The 26641-nt window shown below is 44.1% G+C and overlaps 2 protein-coding genes across 2 annotated transcripts in view; both read left to right on the forward strand.

The window, feature by feature from the left end:
• Window positions 1-26641, forward strand: part of LOC136447211 (mucin-19-like) — a 77758-nt gene that overhangs the window by 47077 nt on the left and 4040 nt on the right. The window contains exons 30-55 of the mRNA XM_066445927.1: window positions 233-406; window positions 577-750; window positions 865-1038; window positions 2812-2985; window positions 3144-3317; window positions 3428-3601; window positions 3738-3911; window positions 4048-4221; window positions 4839-5012; window positions 5176-5349; window positions 5465-5644; window positions 5894-6073; window positions 12969-13157; window positions 13549-13722; window positions 13947-14126; window positions 14348-14515; window positions 14728-14901; window positions 15480-15586; window positions 16135-16349; window positions 17119-17171; window positions 17518-17629; window positions 18124-18398; window positions 24950-25171; window positions 25489-25653; window positions 25844-26425; window positions 26557-26610. Of these exons, the coding sequence (XP_066302024.1) occupies window positions 233-406; window positions 577-750; window positions 865-1038; window positions 2812-2985; window positions 3144-3317; window positions 3428-3601; window positions 3738-3911; window positions 4048-4221; window positions 4839-5012; window positions 5176-5349; window positions 5465-5644; window positions 5894-6073; window positions 12969-13157; window positions 13549-13722; window positions 13947-14126; window positions 14348-14515; window positions 14728-14901; window positions 15480-15586; window positions 16135-16349; window positions 17119-17171; window positions 17518-17629; window positions 18124-18398; window positions 24950-25171; window positions 25489-25653; window positions 25844-26425; window positions 26557-26610 (4770 nt within the window). The remainder of the gene's footprint in view (window positions 1-232; window positions 407-576; window positions 751-864; window positions 1039-2811; window positions 2986-3143; window positions 3318-3427; window positions 3602-3737; window positions 3912-4047; window positions 4222-4838; window positions 5013-5175; window positions 5350-5464; window positions 5645-5893; window positions 6074-12968; window positions 13158-13548; window positions 13723-13946; window positions 14127-14347; window positions 14516-14727; window positions 14902-15479; window positions 15587-16134; window positions 16350-17118; window positions 17172-17517; window positions 17630-18123; window positions 18399-24949; window positions 25172-25488; window positions 25654-25843; window positions 26426-26556; window positions 26611-26641) is intronic.
• LOC136447420 (uncharacterized) lies at window positions 6113-12772 on the forward strand. Its single transcript, XM_066446333.1, has one exon. It carries the CDS (start codon window positions 6327-6329, stop codon window positions 8814-8816), a length of 2490 nt encoding a protein of 829 aa, XP_066302430.1. The 5' UTR covers window positions 6113-6326; the 3' UTR covers window positions 8817-12772.

A 26641-nucleotide genomic window follows, 5' to 3' on the forward strand; every position in this document is an offset into this window, starting at 1 on the left:
AAATCAAGGGGCTTTGACCGTGGTCAAACGCTTGCAACCGGATGGTCGTAGTTTCACATGCATACGTAGCTATAGAGAGTATAAGTGCCCGAAAGAGGCGCACTTTCAGGCATCTACTGATGTCCTTGCTATTCCAAACTTTTTCTTCTTAGTCTATCAAATGCTGGTGCATTCCCCTTTTTGAAAATAATCAATCATTTACAATAAAACACCAATTATGGTGTTGTTCTAGTTGATGGCGGTTGGTCGAGCTGGGGTCCATGGTCCGGCTGCAGCGTGACTTGCGGACTTGGTACGAGGTCTCGGGACAGAATCTGCACCAATCCTTCACCAGCTAACGGTGGGGCGGACTGTGCTGGACAAGCTCGGGAGACAGAACAGTGCAACACAGGGACGTTATGTCGAGGTAAGTCTAAGTTGCATTATTGTTGTATCTCCTGTATCTCCGATTGACTCTTCCTGTAATTATAAAACACAGCACCTACATGTCGGAAATTTACGTGCTAGTTGTCATATGCCATTTGATATGAGTTAAACATAAATTCCATGATTTGTGCTGTGTTTTGTTTTTTGTAGTTGATGGCGGCTGGTCAAACTGGAGCCCATGGTCCGACTGCAGCGGGACGTGTGGACTTGGTACGAGGACTCGCGACCGAACCTGCACCAGCCCTGCACCAGCTAACGGTGGGGCGGACTGTGCTGGACAAGCTCGGGAGACACAACAGTGCAACACGGGGGTGTCCTGTGAAGGTAAGTCTATCATGTAAAACCAGAGTGTTCCGAACGTTGGCGAAGAACAATCTATAAGCCCTGTGTCTGTTTATTACGCGATGAATATAATTTCTATGTTTGTGCTGGCGCTAGTTGATGGTGGTTGGTCAAACTGGGGCCCATGGTCCGACTGCAGCGTGACGTGTGGAGTTGGTACGAGGACTCGGAACCGAGCCTGCAACAGCCCTGCACCAGCCGACGGTGGGGAGGACTGTGCTGGAGTAGATCAGGAGACACAACAGTGCAACACTGGGACGCCCTGTCCGGGTAGGTCTATTCACTAGAAATCAAGGCGCTTGGACCGTGGTCAAACGCTTGCAACCAATTCATTTAAATCGAATACGTGCCGGCTCCAAGTGGCGCTTTCAATGTGGGTTTGGAACGCCTGTGGCCCAATTGAATGGTTTGTATCTGATCTACGTTAAATTTGTTCAATGAAACGGTTGTTCACGTGGCATGTTTGAACTTACGCTATAATGATAGAACGCCAATCCAAACGGTATTATAAGCTCTTATTACACACCAGTAGGTTAACTAAAATGCCACTATTGTAGTTGATGGCGGATGGTCAAACTGGGGCCCGTGGTCCGACTGCAGCGTGACGTGTGGAGATGGTACGAGGACTCGGAACCGAGCCTGCACCAGCCCTGCACCAGCTAACGGTGGGGCGGACTGTGCTGGACAAGATCAGGAGACACAACAGTGCAACACTGGGACTTCCTGTCCAGGTAACTCTAAGATGTATTGTTGTATCTTCTGCACATGTATCTCCGATTGACTCTTCCTGCCATAATATAATGCAGCATTTAAATTGTCGAAGTTTAAAGAGTTGGTTGTCATACGTCCTTTAGGACGAGTTAAACATATATATATATATATATATATATATAATATATATAAGATTTAGATATATCAAATTCCATGATTTGTGCTGATTCTAGTTGATGGTGGATGGTCTAACTGGGGCCCATGGTCCGACTGCAGTGTGACGTGTGGAGTTGGTACGAGGACTCGCGGCCGAGTCTGCAATAGCCCTGCACCAGCTAACGATGGGGAGGACTGTGCTGGACAAGATCAGGAGACACAACAGTGCAACACGGGAGTGGCCTGTGAAAGTAAGTCTTTCATGTAAAACCAGAGCGTTCCGAACGTTGGCGAAGAACAGTTCAAAAGCCCTTGGTCTGCTTATTACGCGATAAACATAATTTCTATGTTTGTGCTGGCTCTAGTTGATGGTGCTTGGTCAAATTGGGGCCCATGGTCCGACTGCAGCGTGACGTGTGGAGTTGGTACGAGGAATCGGAACCGAGTCTGCAACAGCCCTGCACCAGCTAACGATGGGGAGGACTGTGTCGGGCTGACTCAAGAGACACAACAGTGCAACACGGGGGTGTCCTGTCGAGGTACGTTTTGGTATATTGTTGTATTTGTTTCACCAATATATGCCTGCCTGCCCTGCCTATGTACCCAGGACAGTAACTGGCCCCTTGCTCTCAACGAGATTCTTCCAAGAAGCCCTGTCCCGTGCAATAGCCTCAACTACCCGTATATTCAATCCAGTTTCACTCTCAATCTGGTCCTTCAGTCGCTTAGGTGGTCCTCCCCGGGGTCTGCAGGTAGCAAACTCCTGGCTGTAGGCTTTGTTGACTTATGTTTGTGGGGGTCTTCTTATGACATGTCCAAACCACCTCAGCCTTCTTGTCCTTGCCATTTTCACAACGGACTTTTTCATCCCGAGTTAAGCTCTGATTTCATCGTTAGGTATATGCGATCACGGAGCGTTATGTAGAGAATTGCCCGTAGACATTGCAGTTCAAAGGCTAATAAGAGAAGTTCATCTGACTTTTTTATGGCCCATGTTTCACATGCATACGTAGCTATAGGGAGCATAAGTGCCCGAAAGAGGGGCACTTTCAGGCATTTACTGATGTCCTTACTATTCCAAACTGTTTTTCTTAGTCTACCAAATGCTGATGTATTCCCCTTTTAGGAAAATAATCCATCATTTACAATAAAACAGAAATTATGGTGTTGTTCTAGTTGATGGCGGTTGGTCGAACTGGGGTCCATGGTCCGGCTGCAGCGTGACGTGTGGACTTGGTACGAGGTCTCGAGACAGAATCTGCACCAATCCTGCACCAGCTAACGGTGGGGCGGACTGTGCTGGGCAAGCTCGGGAGACAGAACAGTGTAACACAGGGACGTTATGTCGAGGTAAGTCTAAGTTGCATTGTTGTATCTCCTGTATCTGCGATTGACTCTTCCTGTAATTATAAAACACAGCACCTACATGTCGGAAAATTGACGTGCTAGTTGTCATATGCCGTCTGGTATGAGTTAAACATGAATTCCATGATTTGGGCTGGTTGTAGTTGATGGAGGCTGGTCGAACTGGAGCCCATGGTCCGACTGCAGCGTGACGTGTGGACTTGGTACGAGGACTCGCGACCGAACCTGCACCAGCCCTGCACCAGCTAACGGTGGGGTGGACTGTGGTGGACAGGCTCAGGAGATACAACAGTGCAACACGGGAGTGGCCTGTGAAGGTAAATAAGTCTATCATGTAAATCCAGTGCGTTCCAAACGTTTACGTTGAACTTTCCATATGCTCTTTAGTATGCGGTAAACTTACATTCTATGTTTGTGCTGGCTCTAGTTGATGGCAGTTGGTCAAATTGGGGCCCATGGTCCGAATGCAGCGTGACGTGTGGAGTTGGTACGAGGACTCGCGATCGAACCTGCAACAGCCCTGCACCAGCTAACGGTGGGGCGGACTGTGCTGGACAAGCTCGGGAGACAGAACAGTGCAACACGGGAGTGCCCTGTGAAGGTAAGCCTGTCATGTAAAAGCAGGGAGTTCCGAACGTTGCCTAAGAATCAGTCCATATGCCCTTTGGTACTTACTTAGTCGTAGACACTGGTTAGCACCCGGCAAACATAAATTGCATGATTTGTGCTGGCTCTAGTTGATGGCGGCTGGTCGAACTGGGGCCCATGGTCCGACTGCAGTGTGACGTGTGGAGTTGGTAGGAGGACTCGTGACCGAGCCTGCAACAGCCCTGCACCAGCTAACGGTGGGGCGGACTGTGGTGGACAAGCTCAGCAGACACAACAGTGCAACCCGGGAGTGTCCTGTGAAGGTAAGCCTGTCATGTAAAAGCAGGGAGTTCCGAACGTAGCCTAAGAATCAGTCTATATGCCCTTTGGCACTTACTTAGTCGTAGACACTGGTTAGCGCCCGGCAAACATAAATTGCATGATTTGTGCTGGCTCTAGTTGATGGAGGCTGGTCGAACTGGAACCCATGGTCCGACTGCAGCGTGACGTGTGGACTTGGTACGAGGACTCGCGACCGAGCCTGCAACAGCCCTGAACCAGCTAACGGTGGGGCGGACTGTGCTGGACAAGCTCAGGAGACACAACAGTGCAACACAGGGGTGTCCTGTCGGGGTAAGTTTTGGTATATTGTTGTATTTGTTCCATCAATGTATTCCTGCCTGCCCTGCCTACCTGCCCAGGACAGTAACTGGCCCCTTGCTCACAACGAGATTCCTCCAAGACGCCCTGTCCCGTGCAATAGCTCCCACTAGCCGTATGTTTAATCCAGTGTCCCTCTCAATCGCTTAGGTGGTCTGAGGGTAGCAAGCTTCTGGCTGTAGGCTTTGTTGACTTATGTTTGTGGGGGTCTTTTTATGACATGTCTAAACCATCTCAGTTTTCTTGTCTGTGCCATTTCGACCATGCCAGGAATTTTTCATCCCGAGTTTAACTTTGATTTCATCGTTAGATTTGCGATCATGGAGCGTGATGTAGAGAATTGCCCGTAGGCATCTCATTTCGAAGGCTAATAGGAGAAGTTCATCTGACTTTTCAAGTTATGGTCCAATTTCCACATGCATACGTAGCTATAGGGAGTATAAGTGCCCGAAAGAGGCGCACTTTCAGGTATCTACTGATGTCCTTGCGATTCCAAATTGTTTTCTTAGACTCCCAAATGCTGATGCATTCCACTTTTAGGAAAATAATACCCCATTCACAATAAAACACCAATCATGTCGTTGTTCTAGTTGATGGCGGTTGGTCGAACTGGGGTCCGTGGTCCGGCTGCAGCGTGACATGTGGAGTTGGTACGAGATCTCGGGACAGAATCTGCACCAATCCTGCACCAGCTAACGGTGGGGCGGACTGTGCTGGACAAGCTCGGGAGACAGAACAGTGCAACACAGGGACGTTATGTCGAGGTAATTCTAAGTTGTATTGTTGTATCTCCTGTATCTCCGATTGACTCTTCTGGTAATTATATACAGCACTCCGAATGTCGGAAAATTTACGTGCTAGTTGTCATATGCCATTTGGTATGAGTTAAACATAAATTCCATGATTTGTGCTGTGTTTTTGTTGTAGTTGATGGCGGATGGTCAGACTGGAGTCCATGGTCCGACTGCAGCGTGACGTGTGGAGTTGGTAGGAGGACTCGCGACCGAACCTGCACCAATCCTGCACCAGCTAACGGTGGGGCGGACTGTGCTGGACAAGCTCGGGAGACACAACAGTGCAACACGGGAGTATCCTGTCAAGGTAAGTCATGTAAGAGCAGGGAGTTCCGAACGTTGCAGAAGAATCAGTCCATATGCCCTTTTTCTATAAGCCCGTTTATTTGTCTGTAAATTGCTATCTAAACGCTTTGTATTAGCTGTAGTTGATGGTGGCTGGTCAAACTGGGGCCCATGGTCCGACTGCAGCGTGACGTGTGGAGTTGGTGCGAGGACTCGCGACCGAGCCTGCAACAGCCCTGCACCAGCCAACGGTGGGGCGGACTGTGCTGGACAAGCTCGGGAGACACAACAGTGCAACACGGGAGTGACCTGTTCAGGTAGTTCTATTCTGTTAACATAAGGGCATGCAAAATGCTTTCGTCCGTTTAGACTAAAATAAACGCTCTGTTACTGACTGAACGGCATCTAGATGGTCTAATTAAACGTTCGTCGAAAAGACAATATAAACCGTCCCCTTTGAATGCACTTTTCGCACACCGGCCCGAACGTTACCGGCGTGAAGCACATCCCTATAACAATGTGAACGAGGCGGAACACACCCGTCTGATTGTAACGCTTTGTGTTAGCTGTAGTTGATGGCAACTGGTCAAACTGGAGCCCCTGGCCTGGCTGCAGCGTGACGTGTGGAGTCGGTACGGGGAGTCGGACCCGAACCTGCACCGATCCAGCACCCTCTAACGGTGGGGCGGACTGTGTTGGACCAGCTCAGGAGACACTTCAATGCAATACAGGGGTATCATGTCAAGGTAACATTGCTGTACTTGTATTTAAAATCATTACCAAGATGGCGGCGAGGACGGTAACCGCTACCGTGCGCTCCTGCTAAAATGAGCTAAATTGTGTCTTAACCGTACGATCCGTACAATATTTTACAGTCTACTAGTTGGTAGACTTAATCTTTTCTATCTGAATTGTATTTTTGGTTATTTGGGGGAATTCCCCTCGAAATACGACAACTTTTGGCACTTCGGCAAAACCCAAGCCGGACCCAAGCTGGACATGGCTGACAAAGGTGACCGCGAGGAGCTGTACTCCCTACTTGGACTACCATCTACAGCAACCCACGCTGAAGTCGTCGAAGCCTACAAGAGAGAGATTGTGCTGTATGAGGAGGCGTCAAAGTTAAGCAAAAAAAGCAGCGTCTACAAGGAAGCTTACTCAAGACATCGAGAGGTAAGCAAGGCGTTCTTTGTCCTCTCTGACGCGTCCAACAGTCAAGAATACAATGACAGCGGCGTCACCCACAACTCGCCAAAACGTGCCAAGAAATCACGAAGACAACGTAGAGACTATTGCGTGAAACATAACGCACAAAGTATAACCGTTTTGCTACCTCAAAACCTTACGAAGTCGGCCGCGAAGTCTTGGCTTACTACCTGCGAAGATTATTACGACACTAAGGCAACCGACGGAGGGACGAACGGTCTCCAGATCAACACAACGTATAGCGATGCCACCTCTAATATACCAGCCGGAACCGTGACCATCAAGGTGTACGAATCTGGCCAGAAACTGTTGATTCAGGGTTCAGCTTATTTGTTATGGTTCTCAGAGATGTTCCCTGTACTGAGAAAGAAAGTCGACTCCACATCTGTACACGCCGAAGTTCCAGCCGATAACTCGAGATCGAACTCAGATGACTTCGCGAAGTCTGTGACCGAGGTCAAACCATCGCTTTGCCAATCGTGTGATCAGCCACTATCATCGGATGTTTGTCCCCTGTGTAATACGGTACCTAAGGATCTTAGGGACGTCAACAGTAACGCCGTAGATTTTCCAGAAAGTGAACCCCAGAAAGACATTCCCGTTAATCACGACTATGTACAAGTTCAAGACAACATCAACAAGTTAGAAACTTGTTTGATTGAATCAATCGCAGACAGGAAACTGTTTGAAGATTCAATCTCGCAGCGCATGTCTGCTCTTGAATCTAAACAGAATTCTTGTCAACGTGTATGTGACAGTATATCTGTTGCAGAGGTAAGAAAGCTAAAGGAGGACATTGTGCGTTTAGAAGGTGTTAAGTGCGAACTGGAACACCAAGTCAGGTCGCTGAAGGAAAGCCTTGCAGAGTTAGCTGCTGTTGTCTGTAATGCCCCAGTGAAAATATCAACGGAAACGCAAACCGCAAATGAACAATCCGTGGATCAAGATTCACATCGTGCCGACAAGTTGATTCAAGAAATCGTTTCAGTGAATGTCCAGAATCGTTTCGAGGTCCTGGGCGATATCTCTGATCGCCCCGACACCGACATTTCACACATGGGGTCAAAACACGGCACACGGGGAACTGCTGATTCAAAACCAAATCAGTCTACGCGCTCTGCCCGCCGTGAAAAGACCGCGCCAGACGAGACAACCAAGATCAATCAACAGAACAAAGACCCGCTGCCGGACATTCTGATCCTCGGGGACTCCAACACAAAAGCACTCAAACCAGACATTCTATACCCCAACAAATGCGTGAAAAAGGACCTTACATTCAATCTGACAGAAGCCACCCAGTACATCCAACACTCAGAGTTGACCGACCCGGCCGTGATTTTGTTTCATGTCGGAACAAATGACGTTCGCCGTACACCGGACGCGGGGACGGTGACCGAAGGCTTCCGCAACCTCATCCAAACTGCCCATGATAAATATCCCCGCTCCAACCTTGTCTTGTCTTCTATCCTACCAAGGGATGACCCCACTTTACAAGACATCGGGGATGACGTCAACACATTTCTGAAAGTAGCTGCCAATGAAACCAGCTACGTACACATTATAGACAACGCAAACTTTGTAGACTCCGGGACAATCAAAAGTGCGCTCTATACATCTGACGGTTACCATGTCAATAGATCCGGTATACGTGTTCTGGCCGCCAACATCAAGAGAGCAGTCAACCCACTCTTGGGCCTGGGTCAGTACACGGCTAGGAGGAACCAACCTGCGGCGATTACAATATCTCAGAACCGATCATACAGAGACGCTTTGATCGGTTCTTCAGATGGTGCCACACCTACTCTGAACAATCAGGCACAGCCTTCACATTCACTCAGGCCCGTCCACAACTCAACATCAGGACACGACCGAAGACCTGTGTCCACGCCTTCCCCAAAGTCCGTACAGGGACGTAACGCGTCTGCGCCCGAGACAGTGCCAGTGCCAGCCATGAACGACAAGAATGAACTTTCATCTAGCACGTTCAGGCGACCTGTAGCACCGTGGAGTCAGCCACCACCCTTCGGACCCCCACCCTTCGGACCCCCACCCTTCGGACCCTGGAGCCCGCCCGTGTCTCCGCTCCGTCCCCCTGGACCCTGGAGCCCTCCCGTGTTCCGGCCTCCTGGCGCGCCGTGGGGACCTCCTCCTCCTCCCGGTACCCGGGCCAACGCAACCCCGAACCAGCCCCACCATGGACCATCCCAGATGAACCCACCACCCATGCCACCCTGGTCATGGCATCGCAACATGATGTGGCCACCGTTGTTCGCCATGTGGTAGGATTTATATTTTAACAGACACTGTTATATTGAGTTTATAAGGTTAGATATGGTATCAGCCTTGTTTTTTTAAAACGTGTTGCCTAACGGTGCCTGCCTCAGGCTTACCATGTACATAACTGTTAGAATATTTGTAGGTCTAGATATATTAGATGCACTCAATCTACGTACTACGTAGTTTTAGTCTTAGACTATCTATTATCATTATTTTTAATTGCTTAACTAGTATCATCCTGCGAAGTATTGGGGTTTTGTACGATAAAGACACAATTTGTTTGTTCCTTTTCTCTAAAAATTACCAACAAAATGAAATCATTTCCAGGAAGCAAAAGCTTTGGCGTTTGGAACGTCCATGGGCTAGGCTCCAAATTAGACGATATAGATTTTGTGTCCTGTGTCAGCAAATTTGACTTCTTCTCGCTCCTAGAGACCTGGAGCACAGACAACTCAAAAATTAACATTCCTGATTACAATTACTTCCATCAGAGTAGACAAAAGAGCAAACGTGCGAAACGATCATCGGGGGGAATTATCTTCTTCTACAAGAAAAAATACACAAATTTCATAAGGAAAGCACCATCCAAATCTACAGACGTTCTGTGGGTACAGATAGATAGACAACTACTAGGTCTACCCAAAGATTTGTTCATTTGTTCAGCATATATAAGCCCCTGTGCATCTACAACGCATAAGTACTCAGACAATCACACACTAGAAATTCTTGAAAACGAAATATCTAAATACAGTTCCGCCGGGTTTATACTACTTGGTGGAGATTTGAATGCCCGGCTTGGAAATCTTATCGATTATGTGGATGGAAGCACTGACGAGGGTGTAAGCTGTCCATTCTCCTCGGACAGACAACACATGGACAAATCGCCTCCGAACAAATTTGGCAGACTTGTAATCGATCTGTGCGCACAAGCAAACCTAAGAATTCTAAACGGAAGGGTGGCTGGCGATCTACAGGGCAAATTCACCTGCCATCAACCCCGCGGCAGCAGCACTGTAGACTATATGATTTCCAGCCAGTCCTTTATCCCACACATTTTATCTTTTCGTGTTAATCCGCTTACGCTATTCTCAGACCATTGCATGATTTCGACTTTGATTCACTCAAATCCAACAAAGCACAATTACGAAGTAAAACAGAAAAGCCCAAACTCCAAACCTCTCCCCAAACGGTTCCACTGGAACGAAAAATCTACCGAAAAATTCCTCTATTCACTTAGTAAACCTAACTTTACCGAAAGACTTCACACTATCTCCTCTATTTGCCAAAAAAACACAAACACAATGGAAATCGAAAAACATGTCTCCGAATTTAGCGCTATTCTAAGAGAGGCGGGCGAACAGTCGCTCTGTTTAAAAAGAATTAGGAAGCGCCCTCAAAGAATGCAAAACAAGAAATGGTTTGACAAAACATGTAAGGAAATGAAGCGTGAAGTTAAAAACATTGCCTCTCTATTTGAAAAAAATCCATCTAATCCAGTAATTAGGGGTAGGTTCTTTCAATGTAGAAAAGAATACAAGAAATTATTGAAAAAGAAAAAGCGGGATTTTCATCAACAAATTATGAATCAATTATCATTATTAAAGGAAAGAAGCCCAAGTGCCTTCTGGGATTTAATCAATAAATTGAAACCAGAAAAAACAGTTGAGGATAACCAAATTTCTGACGAGGAATGGTTAAAGCATTTCAAAAATCTAGACAAATCCCCAAACAGCTCTGTAGATAACTGTCTTCTAAACCAAAATACGCAAACATCATTTCCGTCCACCCCTTCAAACGCATCGGTACTTGATTGCACGATCACATTAGAAGAACTAAACGCTGCAATCTCTAAACTAAAGAACAACAAATCAAGCGGAAATGATAGTATTCTAAATGAAATGTTAAAATCTGGCAAAATGCAGCTAAAAGAGCCCCTTCTCAATCTCTTTAACACTTGTTTACAAAACGGTTATTTTCCACAAGAATGGTCAGTCAGTCACATTGTTCCCATCCACAAGTCAGGAGACACCTCCCTGCCAGACAACTACAGAGGCATTTCGATAATTAGCTGTTTAGGGAAATTATTCTCATCTATTTTGAACGTACGTTTAGTCAAATTCTCTGAACAAAACAACCTCTTTCAACCCCATCAAGCCGGATTTAGAAAAAACTTCAGAACCACTGATAACCTGTTTGTTCTAAGCACACTAGTTACAAAATACCTGAGCAATAATTCTCAACTCTACGCATGCTTTATTGACTTCAGCAAAGCGTTTGATTCTGTTTGGCGTAACGGTCTCATGTATAAATTGAATAAACTTGGCATAGGTGGTAATTTTCTCAAAGTTATAGAAGGTATGTATTCTAATACTATGAACTGCGTGAAGTCTAGAAATGGTCTGACTGAGACTTTTGTTACCGAGTGTGGGGTAAAACAAGGATGTAATTTAAGTCCAACGTTGTTTAATCTATTTGTGAGCGATATTATATGTCAATTCAACAACACTCTCTGTAATCCTCCAGTTATGTATAACAAAGTGGTCCCCTGTCTATTATATGCTGATGACTTGGTCATCTTCTCCGAGTCAAAACAGGGACTACAACATTCCTTGAATAATCTAGAAAAGTACTGTTCACATTGGAAACTAAATGTAAACCTTAGAAAAACAAAGATTATTGTTTTTTTCAAAAGGTGGTCGCTTACCAAAAAACTATTCTTTTGTATTTGATAGTCATATTGTAGAAATTGTTACGTCATATACTTATCTAGGTATAGTTGTAAACTCAGCTGGCACGTTCAAAGCAAATAACAAATCTTTAAGTTCCAAAGGTTTAAAAGCTCTATTTGCAATCAAACAGTCACTGGATAAAGCCAATGCCCCATTATCTGTTAAAAACAAACTTTTTGATTCCTGTGTAAAACCTATTCTACTCTATGGCTCAGAAATTTGGGGCGCAGTTAAAAGTCCTAAATTCTGTCCCATCGAATCCGTCCATCTTAAATTCTGCAAACAGTCCCTAAATGTTCCCAGATCAGCCAGTAACCTTGCGTCAAGAGCGGAGCTAGGGAGGTACCCAATTCAAGTTGAAGCATCCCTTAACGCCATCAAACATTTCCTCAGAATGCGCCAGAACGTGCCAGCTGACAGTCTACAAGCGGACGCTCTCTCATGTCAATTTCTGCTAGATTCTAATGGTAAAAGATGCTGGGCGTCCGGTGTTCGTAAGATACTAGAAGGGTGTGGTTTTGCCTTCGTTTGGAGCCCCCAGGTATCCCTGGGAACAAACATGACTCCTATCATCAATTCCATTAGCCAACGTTTGAAAGATATTTACACCCAAACATTCTCATCCGAAATTCACAATGATGATAGAGAGAAATCTTATAGCAACAAATTACGAACTTACCGACTGTTTAAGTCCCTGTATAAGGAAGAAGAGTATTTATCTATAAGTAACATACAGCATAGAGTAGCTGTCACTAAATTCAGGATTAGTTGTCACAAATTACATATTGAAACAGGAAGGCACAACCACACGCTTCTAGAACATAGAGTTTGCCAATTTTGTGAGTTAAATCAAATAGAAGATGAGCGGCACTTCATTTTAGATTGTAAACTTTACGATATAGAAAGAAATGTTCTTTTCAAATGTATTAATGAGAAATTCCCATGCTTTGAATATTTAAACGCAACGGATAAATTCATATTTTTGTTGCGTCTAGATAACCCTTGTATAAGAAACATGATCTGTTCATACATCTACACATGTACAAAGAAGCGAGAAGAAGTTGACTTTACTAGATTAGCTTAGCTTATCCTTTTCTTCTACCATGTATGTTTACACAATGTACTGTACATATTTCACTGTATATGTCTCTTAGATGTTAGTTTGGTTTGTGTTAAACGACCTGTATCTAGCCCCTCGGGGCACGAACATACAATAAAGGTCTTCAATCATCATCATTCATTCATCAAACGCCTATCATGGTGTTTTGTAAGGTACCCATTCTACCTAAAATGATGGAAAGATAAAAGTGACTTTTCAGTTTTCTTCTGTTGCAATATACAACGATACAAGCCATAATCATTCAAGGTTGCCCTCCTGAAAATGTTTGCCCTTTTAGCTCGCAGCGTAACTTACTTTCTTTTCAAATAGGTGATGGCGGTTGGTCAAACTGGGGCCCATGGTCCGACTGCGATTGTGGACTTGGTACTAGGACTCGGAACCGAACCTGTCTTGCACGAACACGGCAGAAAAGACAACAAGACACACAAAACGGGGCGGACTGTGTTGGACCAGCCCAGGAGACTCAACAGTGCATCGCGGGGTCAACATCCTGCCCATGTAACTCAATTCCTTAGAATTTAACATTACAAACGATTCTATTGGTGCCGAATGGCTCATTTAGATTGAACGGGGTGGGGCCGTTTAGGCACGTCGTACACCCCAAACGTCGTCCATTGAGTTTTTGGCGACGCCTCGGGTGCAAACCTGGTGGGATATTAACATCCAATTTAGCTTAAACGAACGTTCTGTGGATCATAACATCCATGGAATGGCATTTTGGTCATTCTGAAAAAAAGCCATTCAGAAGGTAATTAGAGATGACGCCTTCCAGCGCCATTCCAAAGGACACACCTTCTTACATACATTTATTTGGACGTGGTGGAACGTCGTCATACGCCCGTTGGAACGCGTTTGTGAACTAACAAAAAGGTTTTTGTGTTCGTTGTAGCTGATGGTGGATGGTCAAACTGGGGCCCATGGTCCGACTGTAGCGTGACGTGTGGAGTTGGTACGAGGACTCGGAACCGAGCCTGCACCGATCCTGCACCAGCTAACGGTGGGGCGGACTGTGCTGGACAAGCTCAGGAGACACAACAGTGCAACACGGGAGTGACCTGTCCAGGTAAGTCTATTCGGTAAACTACTAGCTATAGACATTGAGGATGCTATCAAACGATTCTAAATGGCCCGTTTAATCTGAATTGTGGTTTATGAACGAGCATAAACGTACTATGGTGCGCCGTCAAATATAACTCAAACATTGTGTTGTGCCTTCTTACATGAACGGCGTGGAACGCCCCTAAACGCCCACTTGATTGTCGATTAACTGAAAGTGTTGTGTTTTAGCTGTAGTTGATGGCGGCTGGTCAAACTGGAGCCCATGGTCCGACTGCAGCGTGACGTGTGGGGTTGGTACGAGGTCTCGGGACCGAACCTGCACCAATCCTGCACCAGCTAACGGTGGGGCGGACTGTGCTGGACAAGCTCAGGAGACACAACAGTGCAACACGGGAGTGTCCTGTCCAGGTAAGTCTATTCTGTAAACAAGACATTAGGGACACTGTCAAACGATTCTAAATGGCCCGTTAGATTTGAATTGTGGTTTGTGAACGTGCATTAACATGCTATAGCGTTCCGTCAAATACCATTAAAATGTTGTGAAGTGCCTTCTTACATCCCTATGAACGGCATGGAACGCCCCTAGATGCCCATTTGATTGTCGCTTAACTGAAAGTGTTGTATTTTAGCTGTAGTTGATGGCGGCTGGTCAAACTGGAGCCCATGGTCCGGTTGCAGCTTTTGCATGACATGTTCAGTTGGTACGAGGACTCGGAACCGAACCTGCACCAATCCTGCACCAGCTAACGGTGGGGCGGACTGTGGTGGGATGCCTCAGGAGACACGATCATGTCCAGGTCAGCTCTAAACTCCATATTAATTAAGGTTTGTGAATGTGCATTGATGTTTTCTAACATCTACCTGCCCGAAATGACACGCCTGTGAACGGCGTTTGGGTCGGTTAGTAAAACTTTTGTTCAGACGGCCATGGGAGGGATTGTGTAAAACGACACTACATAGACGATGGAACGTCAGTAAACTTAAAGTTAGTTTTATGCATCATTTTCAGCTGACGGTGGTTGGTCAAATTGGGGTCCATGGTCCGACTGCAGCGTGACGTGTGGACTTGGTACGAGGACTCGGAACCGAGTCTGCACCAGCCCTGTGCCGGGTATTGGTGGAGCGGACTGTGTAGGACAGGCTCAGGGGACAGAAACATGCAACTCGGGGGCGCCCTGTTCAGGTAAGTTTGTTCTGTAAACTCAGGGCGTACAGAACGCTGCATGACGACCCGTTAAGTAAAGTTTCTGAACGGGCATAAACTCTCTGTTACCTCCATTTTGGCCAAAATGAACGATATGTTGACGGTCTGACCAGGATTGAAGTTGCTCATCGAAACATTGGGACGTCAATAATTTGCCATCCACTCACCTTAAAAATCACTTTATGGGACTTTCTCCACCATTTCTTTTGATGATTGACATGTACTGACATTAATTTTTCGAATAGCGACCTTTTATTTGTTTTACGTGGATTTGAGCGATATTACCTTGTGTTTGTAAGAGGATCTGACGAACAAAATTAGTAAAAACAACACCCAATTGGTTCCGAACAAAACTTTTAGAAGTGCTCCTCGGGTCTTGACAATTGAGAAAACCTACCAGAAGGAAACAGCCACAACTACTTTAAGATGGAAATCTAGTATTCTAATTACAGAGAAACGGTTACGTGATAACACATGCGCTTAGTGTAGTATTCAATGAAGAACATTCATCATGATTATGTTTTTCATATGTCCGACGTTTACTCCGACGCTGACAGCTCCCCATAACTTCTATGTTGTACTGAGAACTGTCACAATGACTGATCAGCTCAGAAACAAAAGTTCTGAAGTCTACAAGGATACGACGGCACAAGTCCAAGATGTAGTAAGTTTACTCTTTTACTCTCCTTTGTATAGTATACTCTTTGTATTAGCTATCGAACTATCGGTGACGCCCCATACGTCGCTCTTTAGCCTGATTGAATCGTACTTATACATGTAGCAGCCGTAGCAGCCATAACCATAGCCGGATATCCAAACCTACCATAGCTCCAGAATGTCCACTATTTGCGGAGAGGAGACTCGGGAGTTATAATAGGTTTGGATTCCAGGCTACCGTAACCGGTCAGCCCCTAGGCCTGGACAGCGAGAGTTTGCGTTATACAGACTGTTCGCTCTTTAACTGGCCATTTCCGTTATATAGCAAAAGTCAAAACAATACTTATGTGTCTGTATTAATATATACCTATACTAGTTGAGTGGCAAAGCATAAATCATAACTGCAGAAAAGCTAATACATATATTTATTCTCAATTATGATAATTGACATAATCCATACCACACATGTTATTTCGCAGAGGAGGTGACAAAGGTTTGCTATTCATCAAATGCTTAACGTTCATATACGTTACTGTCTTTTAATTGTGTTACTAGCTGGAGCAATATCACTCGAACAGTCCGAATAGCGACGAGATTGAGCGCGTTGAAGTAAACGACATCACCACTGTCAATGGCCAAGTTGTTGCAAACTACACCGTGTATCTGCGGACTGCCAGCTCTACTGAAGGGTTTAACCTGGAGAACAATATCAGAGAGGCCGAGGCCCTGAACGTCGAAGACAACCCCTTTGGAATAGACTTCACCTCAACGTGAGTTTTGAAGGTCTTTTCCTTTGCCTAGACGGTCATGTTTTCGTGGCTGTGTATGTTTTTGTTTGTTTCTTGGTTGGTTGGTTTGTGAACAGCATAATTCGAAATGTAATGGATTGATCTTGATGGTATTCGGTATGTTGGTAGTTGTTGGCAAAAAAACAACGAGAAAGTTATGGGGGCCATCTGGCGGCTTTCTAAGTTACTGTAGCAAGGCTTATGGAGTCGTAAATACGTGGCGTAGGTTTCGGCCCCCTGGCAGATTTTTTTGGGTGGAAATTCAGGAGACAATTTTGTGTCAATAGTCTACGCGCCTGTGTACAGCGTGTGTGTTTGTTTTTGCTGATTATATGACTTGTCGTACACGTACCGAAATCAAACAACAACGTCCATTTCCTAGTACTTCAAACATTTGTCTGCTTAATGTTAGTTATACATTTCTCGTCCGAAATCAGTCCCAGATGCCCACGACAACATCATCTACTCGTGACAGCAGTATTTCTGGCAAAATTTTACACTGGAGTAGCACAACTCACCGTGGAAGATAACATATCCCTCTAGGCTACAGCAGCTGCTGTTGTTTGGAGTCACGTCTCCAAACTCCGACACACCGGCAGCCTCGCTTTGGTGCAAACTCACGCACGTTCACGTCAAGAATGTGCTCTCGCGTTGATACAATCAAAATGGCGACAATATCTGGAATGAGGTCTATTGTAGGAATTGCACCATAGTCATTAGATGAAACTTTGCGTTCCCTTTTTTAATGCAGATGCTACGTTGGCGGTAGAGATGGACTCTGCCAAACAACACCAGGGAACGTCCGTGAGTTTAAGATAAAAGAAATCATTACTTTTTAAGCAAAATTGCTCAACTTATGATGACAATAGCATGCCAAAAAGGTAAAAACTCTTAGATTTTGTACTAAGGACGGTAGTAGTATATGGAGTGATGTATATTCGATAGAAGGGTGCACTTTCCGAACTATCTTTATTTCTTTGATAATCAGTTCATTTCATACCTATTTATTGCAGGTGCTGGCAGAGCCAGACATTGTACATTCAATTTCAAATATCCATTTACAGAGCACACACAATTATATATATAGTACAAATATTATATGAACAATGATTTTTACTTGTGAATAATTTTCACGCGGTCTCTGTTTCAGTTCAACCCGGTATCTTAGCGGGGATAATCGTGGGGGCAGCGTTGCTAGCTGCCCTACTCGTCGCCTTGCTGTGCTGTCTTTGCCCTTGTCCTATATGTGCGCCCAAATACTAGTAAGTTAGTAATATAATGTGTATATTCTTTCCCCTTTTACAGTGTTAATGCGTTTCTACCTTAGTTATCACTTAACTTCTGATAATTGACATTTAGACTACAACTATAGATCTATAGTACTATTTAGTTTGCTCTTACATCTTGGAAGTACGGATGCCCCTGTAGCTCAACTGGTAGCACCTTCAGAGTTGAGCTCCTTGATCCAATAAGTTGGATAACTGGGAGACCCCGGATCAAATCCTGGGACGCGCATCTCGGCTAGGCTGCACCCGTCTTTCGTAAGGGACGTAGAATGGGGCTTCCTTGTTCGAGAAGGTGCCTCGTGCACGTAAACGGGGGAATTAGAAGGGCTAGCAATCCCTCCCTGAGAAAATATACCCTGCTACTGAAACAACAAGGCAACTTGCTGACCTATGTACCAGTAAGCATTACAAGGTGAACAACAACAACATATCTTGTAAGTGATGAACAAATGTTGTTGTTTTCCCTTCAGTTACTTCTACAGACCGAAGCCTTATTACCTGCGGCCAATCCGACGCTATTTACCGATGAGGCACGGTCCACCGCTCAAGACCCAAGCCCACCCCTTCCCGAGGATATACAAACCGGCTCCGCCCTCCTACCCTCCAACGAACAGTCAGTCACTCTCCACCGATCTCTATGATTCCATCTCCGACGTTTCATCAACTGGATCTGCATCTATACGACACCCACCCGAGAGTTTCGCGCCATCATTATCATCATCAATGATCATTGCAAAACTAAAATAACTACATTAATACATTCTCACTGATAAACAGTCTTTTTTTACATATTTATCTTTTAAAACATCTATTACACATGTTATCAAAGGCATCGTTGCATTTAACAGTTTTTTTTTAATTTTACAGTTTTAATATTTCCACACATGCATCGCTTATATTACATAGTTAGATTGCTAAATGTTGATTAAGTAGATTTCAGAATATATCGCAGTATTATATATAACGTAAGGCTTAATGCAATGTTTAATTCTAAAATGACGTGTAGTATCTACTACGCATTATAGTGATACGTCGACGTAATGTTGAATCAGTAAATACGGTAGAGGGGTTAAAGTTTGTGCGTATCGAATTATAATCATACAGTTTAAATCCACTATTTCTGACAAAAATAAAGATATATATTTTTTCTTTGTATCTTAATTCTTTGCATCATCTGATCGAACGTGTTAGCATATGTTCACATGATCAAATGTCCTTGGCCACAATTAACTTATGCGTGTCATATATATATATACATGGCCTCCGTCGGTCAGTATTGACCATGGTAAAATCCTAATTCACAGCAGCCCTACAGCGTCGACTATGGCTAACAGCCCTATACGAGAATGGCAGTCTCTGCCACAAAAATTACATCTGTAAGCTGTCTCAGCTCTGTTGCAAAGCTCTTTTCTGCGGATCCGCTTTCTTCTGCACAGTGCATCAGTCTGGCTTCTCCTGATTTGAGCTGTCTGGACAGTGTGCATCTCCACCTGGAACGGTCACTTGCAAGGTCCTCCCAGTGCTCCGTATCAATATCTAGAGCCTTCAAGTCCCTCTTGCAGACATCATTGCGTGTCAAGGAATCCGAGAATCAGCAGTGGATCCAATGATGGGCTCATATAATCTGATTGGCCTTGGTACAATACTTAGCATAAATCCATAAATCCAATGATGACCGTCTACTCATACTACATAAGTCAATGATTGCCCCCCTTTGTACCCTGCCATGCAGGTGATGACATAATGCAGATTTCATTTAGCAAAATGCTGACCACCTTCCCATTATCCAGCGACATTGAAAATCAGTGAGGCGTTTTGCACGTAAACACTGAAAGATTTGATTCTGGTGTCATGATGCTCAATTTAAACGTACAAAGGCTGCGGAATATAACATATGATATATCGTAATATATCATGTTGCACTTAAATGTGGAAAATTGACTGTTTTGTGCTCCTCATTAAATTGAATTACAATTGGGTTTTCCGTTGGCGCCATGTCCGGAAAAGTGCCAAATGTCATGACCTTTCCACGCGTCAAAGTAAACTACACCTGTCGGTGGCTTTGAATATTTTAATTCTTGTCAAACCTTCTTGATCTTATATAACACATATATTTGCAACTTTCTGTTGTTGTAGTTAAAGCTGTAGCTGTAAAAGTCCCGTTGCATGCATAGGCAGGTCAACATACATTTGAGCATTTATACTTTTTTACCAGGCTACTGAAACTCGGCCCCTGAATCACTCAATCCCCGGTATAATTAGCTCGAGTTCTTGCCGTGTAACATTGAGCTAGTCAGGTCAGGTCGTTACAGTTTAATTAAAGCCAAACCCCTGGTAGCGCTCCAGTTAATTGAATAAAGGCTTTCAATTTTGTGACCCACCTTATCACCTTATGATGAGTGATCAGTTCGACAGGAGAGTTTAGCTAGCTCACCGGATGACCACAACAAGAGGTTAAGAGAGGCTATGACGCATGCCGGTTGTTCAAACTGGATAGAGTCAGCACAGGAATTTTTACGCGACTTTTAACGTGCATCCACACCTTACAATGGTCTACTTCCGGTCTTCTATTTGTTTTTCAGTCGATGAACTAGAACAATTTTTGTATTCAATAAGGTGATCTAAGATTAAGAAGCCAAACTAATCAAAACGCTGTCAAACTATAACACTGGGTAATAATGATCGTTAATGTGGGTTCTGGACTCTAGCATTTCAAGATCAATGCAGAAAATTGTCTCCTCACAGGTAGATCAGTTTTGTTTGAAGTACAGACAAACATACGTGCGGGATGAGTCTGTGGGGAGGGGTAACAATGGTGGGGTTTGCTGGACGTACTGAGGAAACACGCTTATTTACACTATCCGATAACTTCCAGTCGTTATCATTCAGATATGAAGGAATTCCTATAATCTTTTCAACAGCACCTCCCAACGAGGTTATTGGGAGAGATACTACTTATTATTTTCTTTGTCTGTTACAGACCTTTATATCTACCAGAAGCAATCTTTTAGATACCCCCCCCCCCACACACACACATATTTCGAATGTTGCGCTACAGCCCATTAACACTTAGTCTAATGAATTCTATACTACTGTGACATTGTCCTGACGTGAAGGTATACTGTAAGTTCCTATGATGACATAATGACTTATTGTTATGTCACTGGTATATTAAAGGTGTAACACATCAGGAGCAACTATGAAATATCACAAGATTATAAGTGATGTTTGAGGTATATATTTTGAGTTGTGCGTCAGATGATTTAAGCTTATCAATCACAAGACGTGTGCCTAATAATAAGTGCACAACAACACTCAGATTACAGTTAGGGAAAACAAGCGTCAAACCCTATACATTACTTTCAAACATGACGCCATGACGATTTAGATTAACATCTTTCGTGCTGTGTCTAAGCTAAGGGTGTTCATCATTGGAGTTAATTACATGAAAACAACGTCAATCTCCCAGAAGGACACGTAACTTCTGTGGAGGGACAATACCTCAGGAATGTACAAATCTACTACGAGGACTGACTGGTTAACAATGACGTATCCAAAACCCTCAGGCAGAGAGGTCAAATTTAATCATCCAGCTGTTTACGCCTACAGCCAACCACAACAGTAGGAAAACGCCGATCTTTCTTTTGAATCTGCTGATTATTCAACGTAGCAAACGGTTCATTCTGTTACATTCCTTGCCGTCCTCGTGCTATATAAGCAAATCCTGATTGTAAGCAACCTCTCAACGGGTATGGTATTTCAGAAGTTCAAACAAACAAGTACGGTGTGACATTTGGCACGGGCTCAAATGTCTGATTTCTTCTCTTGACGTCAGAGACCACGTGCAGGGACCGTTCATGACGCGACCTTCATGCTTAATGATTCACTCCGACCGGACTATATAAACTGCTGTGGTCCATTTTTAGTCACAACAAGGTAGAGAAACAGAAGAGACAAGACTAAGAAAGAGTCATATTTTTTACAATAAGTTATTTTGATATCTATTTATTTGTTTGTTTGCTTGTTATTTTTTCGAGATGCAGTTCTCAACAATATTCCTCGCAATGCTCCTCGCAGCAAAGTCAGCAATGGGTAAGTACCTGTCATCTCTTCTTGATAAGTTTAGGAAATTGTTTCAGACTCTGAGAGAAAAGTCCAATGTTCGCCACTTGTTGCGTAGCTCTGTAGAACGCAGTGTCATACGTTTACAGACATTTCAAGATTTTCAAACACACTTAACGTGCTTCAATTGCCGGGAAGAAATCGCACTTTACCTGTGCTAGCGCTCAAGATTCAGGATGTTGTTGTCAGACGAGCGTTTGGGTGGTCTGGGGACGGAGTAGCTTTTTTCACGCGATTGCTTTTATAAGGCGTAGGTCTTGGCGTCAAGAAGACATTACACCATTTTTCGGACAGGCGTTGGTCCATACTAAATAGGGGTAATTTCAGAGATTTTTGCAACCACTGGACTGGAAGAGAGCACGTAGAATTGGTCAGTCTTGACCATAGAGGATGGGTGACCAGGAACTGGGGCCCGGGTAGAAATAGATATACAAAATGTATCAAGATGTCTACAGGATTCTTTACATTATGACGAAAAGGCTTGTTCTTTCGAATTACGTTTATCTAGTTGAAAACAGAATAACGTATTTTTGGTATAATTTTGTTACTTTAGGGCAGTTTCTGGTATCTGCAAACTTAGCAGCATTCCAGTTTATTGAAAAGATATCTTCTCTGACCGTAGTTTTTTTTTTACCTGTCGTTAATCCTTGTTATTTGCTCGATCAAATGAGTTGATATTTGATGTACCGTGGGAATGTGGCGGACGGTTTGCTGTTGCGCAGAAAGGTCCCAGGGCATCCTCGAAGAACAAACACGCTAATTATCCACATTATATCTTGTCATGTACGTATACGCCCTACTGTTGTACTATCACGAGCGTCAGTGTCTTGGTGTAGCTTGGACGGGCAATTCTAAAGAAGGTCAGGATAAACTATCAGACAAATGTCAACATGGGCGGGTCGTTTTCAACATCTCTACTACCACTGTCAGTTAGTCACTAGGACAAGTACAAAATCTACCTAAAAACGATCACATCTTGTGAGAACGTGTCAATACTACCTGTATTATTCATCGATTGCTGCTGCTTGATTATAAACTTAATGAGAAAATCCTCGCAAAAAGTTTAATGAACTAGTGTAGGTTAATGTGCCGTTAACGACCTTCCAGTGTTAGAAATTATAGTCATTGCGAGAAACACCGAGCATTATGTTGTTACCGGCTTATTCATACAGCTTTGACCACGCAGTGTGCTCATTTTACATGTGCCCTACTATACAGGTATGTATGAAAATTCTGTCAAAAATGTATATATGAATAGAACACACCCAATTTGCCCTTAGTTTAATGCTAATTATTTCGATTATGACTTATCACACATACGTGCCCTAATGTTGCACTATCACGAGCGTTTGTTACTCGGGTGTAATTAGGAATAGCCATTCAGAAGAAGGTCAGAATATGATATCACACAAATATCAACATGGGTGGGTCACTTTCTACATACTCGCCCTCAAAAACTACCAAAAAACGATCACATCTTATACGTGACAAAATCATATATACCATTCATCTATCAATATAAGCTGCTAGCTTGATTGAAAAATCAATTAGAAAACCCTTGTAAAATGATTCATGATCTAGTCATGCTTTTAACGACATTTTAGTGCTACAAATGATAGTCGTTGTGAGAACCGTGCATTATGTTGTTACCGACTTATTCATACAGTTTCGACCACACATGTACAATACGCAAAGTGTACATGTGCTACACCATACAGGTATGTCCCCAAAACTCAGTCAAAAGTTAACGTTACATACGAGTAGACCACACGCAATATCGCCCTTATCATAATGCTTATCATTCTCATCATATCTTATGTGGTATACGCCCTAATGTTGTACTATCACGAACGTCATCTACTTGCCTATCTTAGGTGTAGTTTGAAGTTGCACTATCACGAGCCTCGGTTACTTAAGTGAACTTTGGACGAGCAATTATCAAGAAAGTAAGAATAGAACAACATTGGTACAATTCTTTTTCACAAATCAGTAGAAATGGGAAAAAAATGAATAGAACGCGCCCGATTAGCTATAAATATAATTTCAATTATTCTCATTATATCTTATCGGGTTTTTGCTCTAGTGTTGTACTATCACGAGCGTCAATTGCTTGGGTGGGACGAGCAATTAAATACGATTTTAATCATTCTTATTATATCTTATCGTGTTTACGCCATAGTGTTGTACTATCGCGAGCGTCAGTTGCTTGGGTGGGACGAGCAATTAAATATGATTTTAATCATTCTTATTATATCTTATCGGGTTTTCGCCCTAGCGTTGTACTATCACGAGCGTAAATAACTCGGTTGGGACGAGCAGTTTTCGAGAAGGTCAGGATGAAATGTCACACCACAGCGGTACATGTGTCCCATTCAGACATGTTTTCAATTCAAGACTCAGTCAGAGGGAAAACACGAATAGAACACGCCTAATTTGCCTTTACACATCAGTCCAGTCGTTACGCCCTTGTGACATCGGCGCCATCTCCGACTATACAAGAGTTCCTTCACCCCCAATGATTGAATTAATTAAGCATTGGGCGTGTCTATCTGTCAGCGGTGTGTCTGTATTTCGTACGTACGTCAGCAGATGAAGTCTGACATATCTGACCGTCTCGTTACGTTCATATTTCTAGCTTGAGTTGACTCAGTGTACACGATAGTCACGTCATATCTTTTTATGTCGTAACAAGACTAGCGTCATAACCTAAAAGTGATGAAGTATGTCAATCTTACTTTATGAATTAGGATTGACAAAACACTGCAGAAAAAACACACATTTTGGAGTGTAGCAAAGAGACGTGACGGCATTTCGGTCTTGCATAACAGATAGAAGACATTAATATAGTATGTTTTGATGTATATGAAGTGACTAGGTGGAAATATATAATATGTATTACAGCTAAATGTCACTCCTGGTGGCCATTACAGTGGCTCCATAGCGTGCTTTACATAGATTATCACTTCACATCTGTAAGTAGCGACACCTATAGCTGCAGTGCAAAATAAACCAGACAGAATTATCCCTGAGGAAGGTGACAGACATTCACCGAAACGTCGGCGTGAATAAAACACTTGTTTTGTTATCAAAAGAGTAACCAACCTGATGAGACTATCCACGGAACGATCCCTTTTCCTAAGTATATATTAACACTTCGTTTTGTTCTTGTGGTAGCTGCTTGCCCAGCAGGCTATAAGGACGGTGAGTACGAAGGAAAGTGCTTCATGAGAATCGACTGCCAGACCTGCAAGACTTCCTACCAACAGGCCAGGGACGTGTGTGTGCTGAAAGGCGGCCAAATCGTCACCGTCCAGACCGAAGAGAAATACAACTTTCTGATACGGAAAGACTCACACAGGGCTTTCTGGATCGGACTGGACGATATTGAGACTGAAGGTAAGATGTGCACATGTATTAGAAATTGTATCCGGCAGACAAGTACTATTGTAGCTCCATTTTCAGATGGTTATTGTAGATTTGTGCTTGCCTTTGTGTGTGTGTGTGCGCGCGCGCGCGCGCGCGCGCGTGTGTGTGTGTGTGTGTGTGTGTGTGTGTGTGTGTGTGTGTGTGTGTGTGTGTGTGTGTGTGTGTGTGTGTGTGTGTGTGTGTGTGTGTGAATGTGTGTATCAGGTCGTTTTTTTTTGTGGGTGGTTTTCTGACATGACTTTTTCCAAATGAATTCAAGAGACATTAACGAAAATTCTGCTTTCCAGGTTCGTTCGTATGGAACGATGGATCGCCCTTGGGGTCGCTGACACCGTGGGATTCGTCCGTGGAAAACACAGACGACCGTGACTGCGTAGCTATGGGCAGGGAAACCCAGTTCAGATGGGTGCACACGGACTGCAACTTCAAACTTCGGTATCTTTGTGAGATAGGTAGGTGTAGGCATACGGCCATACACACCATAAGCGATCTTCTCAAATTCAATTGGGAAGTCAATATGCCTTTAGGAACAAATTATAAAACAATATCTACACACGTCTAAATAACCAAATGTTCAATCTAGAACGATCGGAAACTCATAAGATCCAAGACAAATGAAGATGATGCAATATCTTTTTACAGATGCCATTCCAGATCTGCCTGTTTCTGGCGGTGACGGTGTCCTTCAACCGGTAACCAAAGCAACGCCTCCTGCAGTTACCACGCCAACCCCTTCCAACTCAAAAGTCAACGGTCAGACAACGCCCCAAGTGACATCTGCCGGTTCTGCAGGCAGTGACCAGACGTCCGACGGAGGCCAGAAACCTCCGGGGCCCGTTTGTCCGGAAAACTACAGCGACGGACACTTTGACAAGTACTGCTTCAAGAGGATCGACTGCCAGGGGTGCAGGACAAGCTACGAGAACGCCAGGGCTGACTGTGCGAACGACGGAGGCAGACTGGTCCAAGACATCACGCAAGAAAAATACGAGTATCTTGTAAAGGAAGACCTGCTGCTGATCTACTGGATCGGACTGACTGACGTTGCACACGAGGGCACGTTTGTGTGGGAATACGGGGCTCCTCTCGGCAGCTTTCAACCGTGGGACGCGTCTATACCCAACACTAAAGAGGCCGACTGCGTCGCCATAGTGCGGACCAAGAACCACGCATGGGTGCACCTGGACTGCGCGACTGGACTCAGATACCTTTGTGAAAAACAAGGTGAGTGCGCGCGTCGTGTTCCTGAAATTCCTGGTGCTCCTGAAGTTAACCTTGAAAATGCGTTGATTATTCTACCTTGCAACAATGCGGATTTTTCTAGACTCGACTAAATTGGTTCTGATCTTTTTCAGCAATACTGGCATCTGAGCAACCACCGACCACAGCACCAAGCAATGTCATACCAGGTTAGTACACTTTCTGAGATAATTCTTAAAC

The sequence above is a fragment of the Branchiostoma lanceolatum genome, chromosome 13, assembly GCF_035083965.1.
Source record: "Branchiostoma lanceolatum isolate klBraLanc5 chromosome 13, klBraLanc5.hap2, whole genome shotgun sequence".
NCBI classification, from domain to species: Eukaryota; Metazoa; Chordata; class Leptocardii; order Amphioxiformes; family Branchiostomatidae; genus Branchiostoma; species Branchiostoma lanceolatum.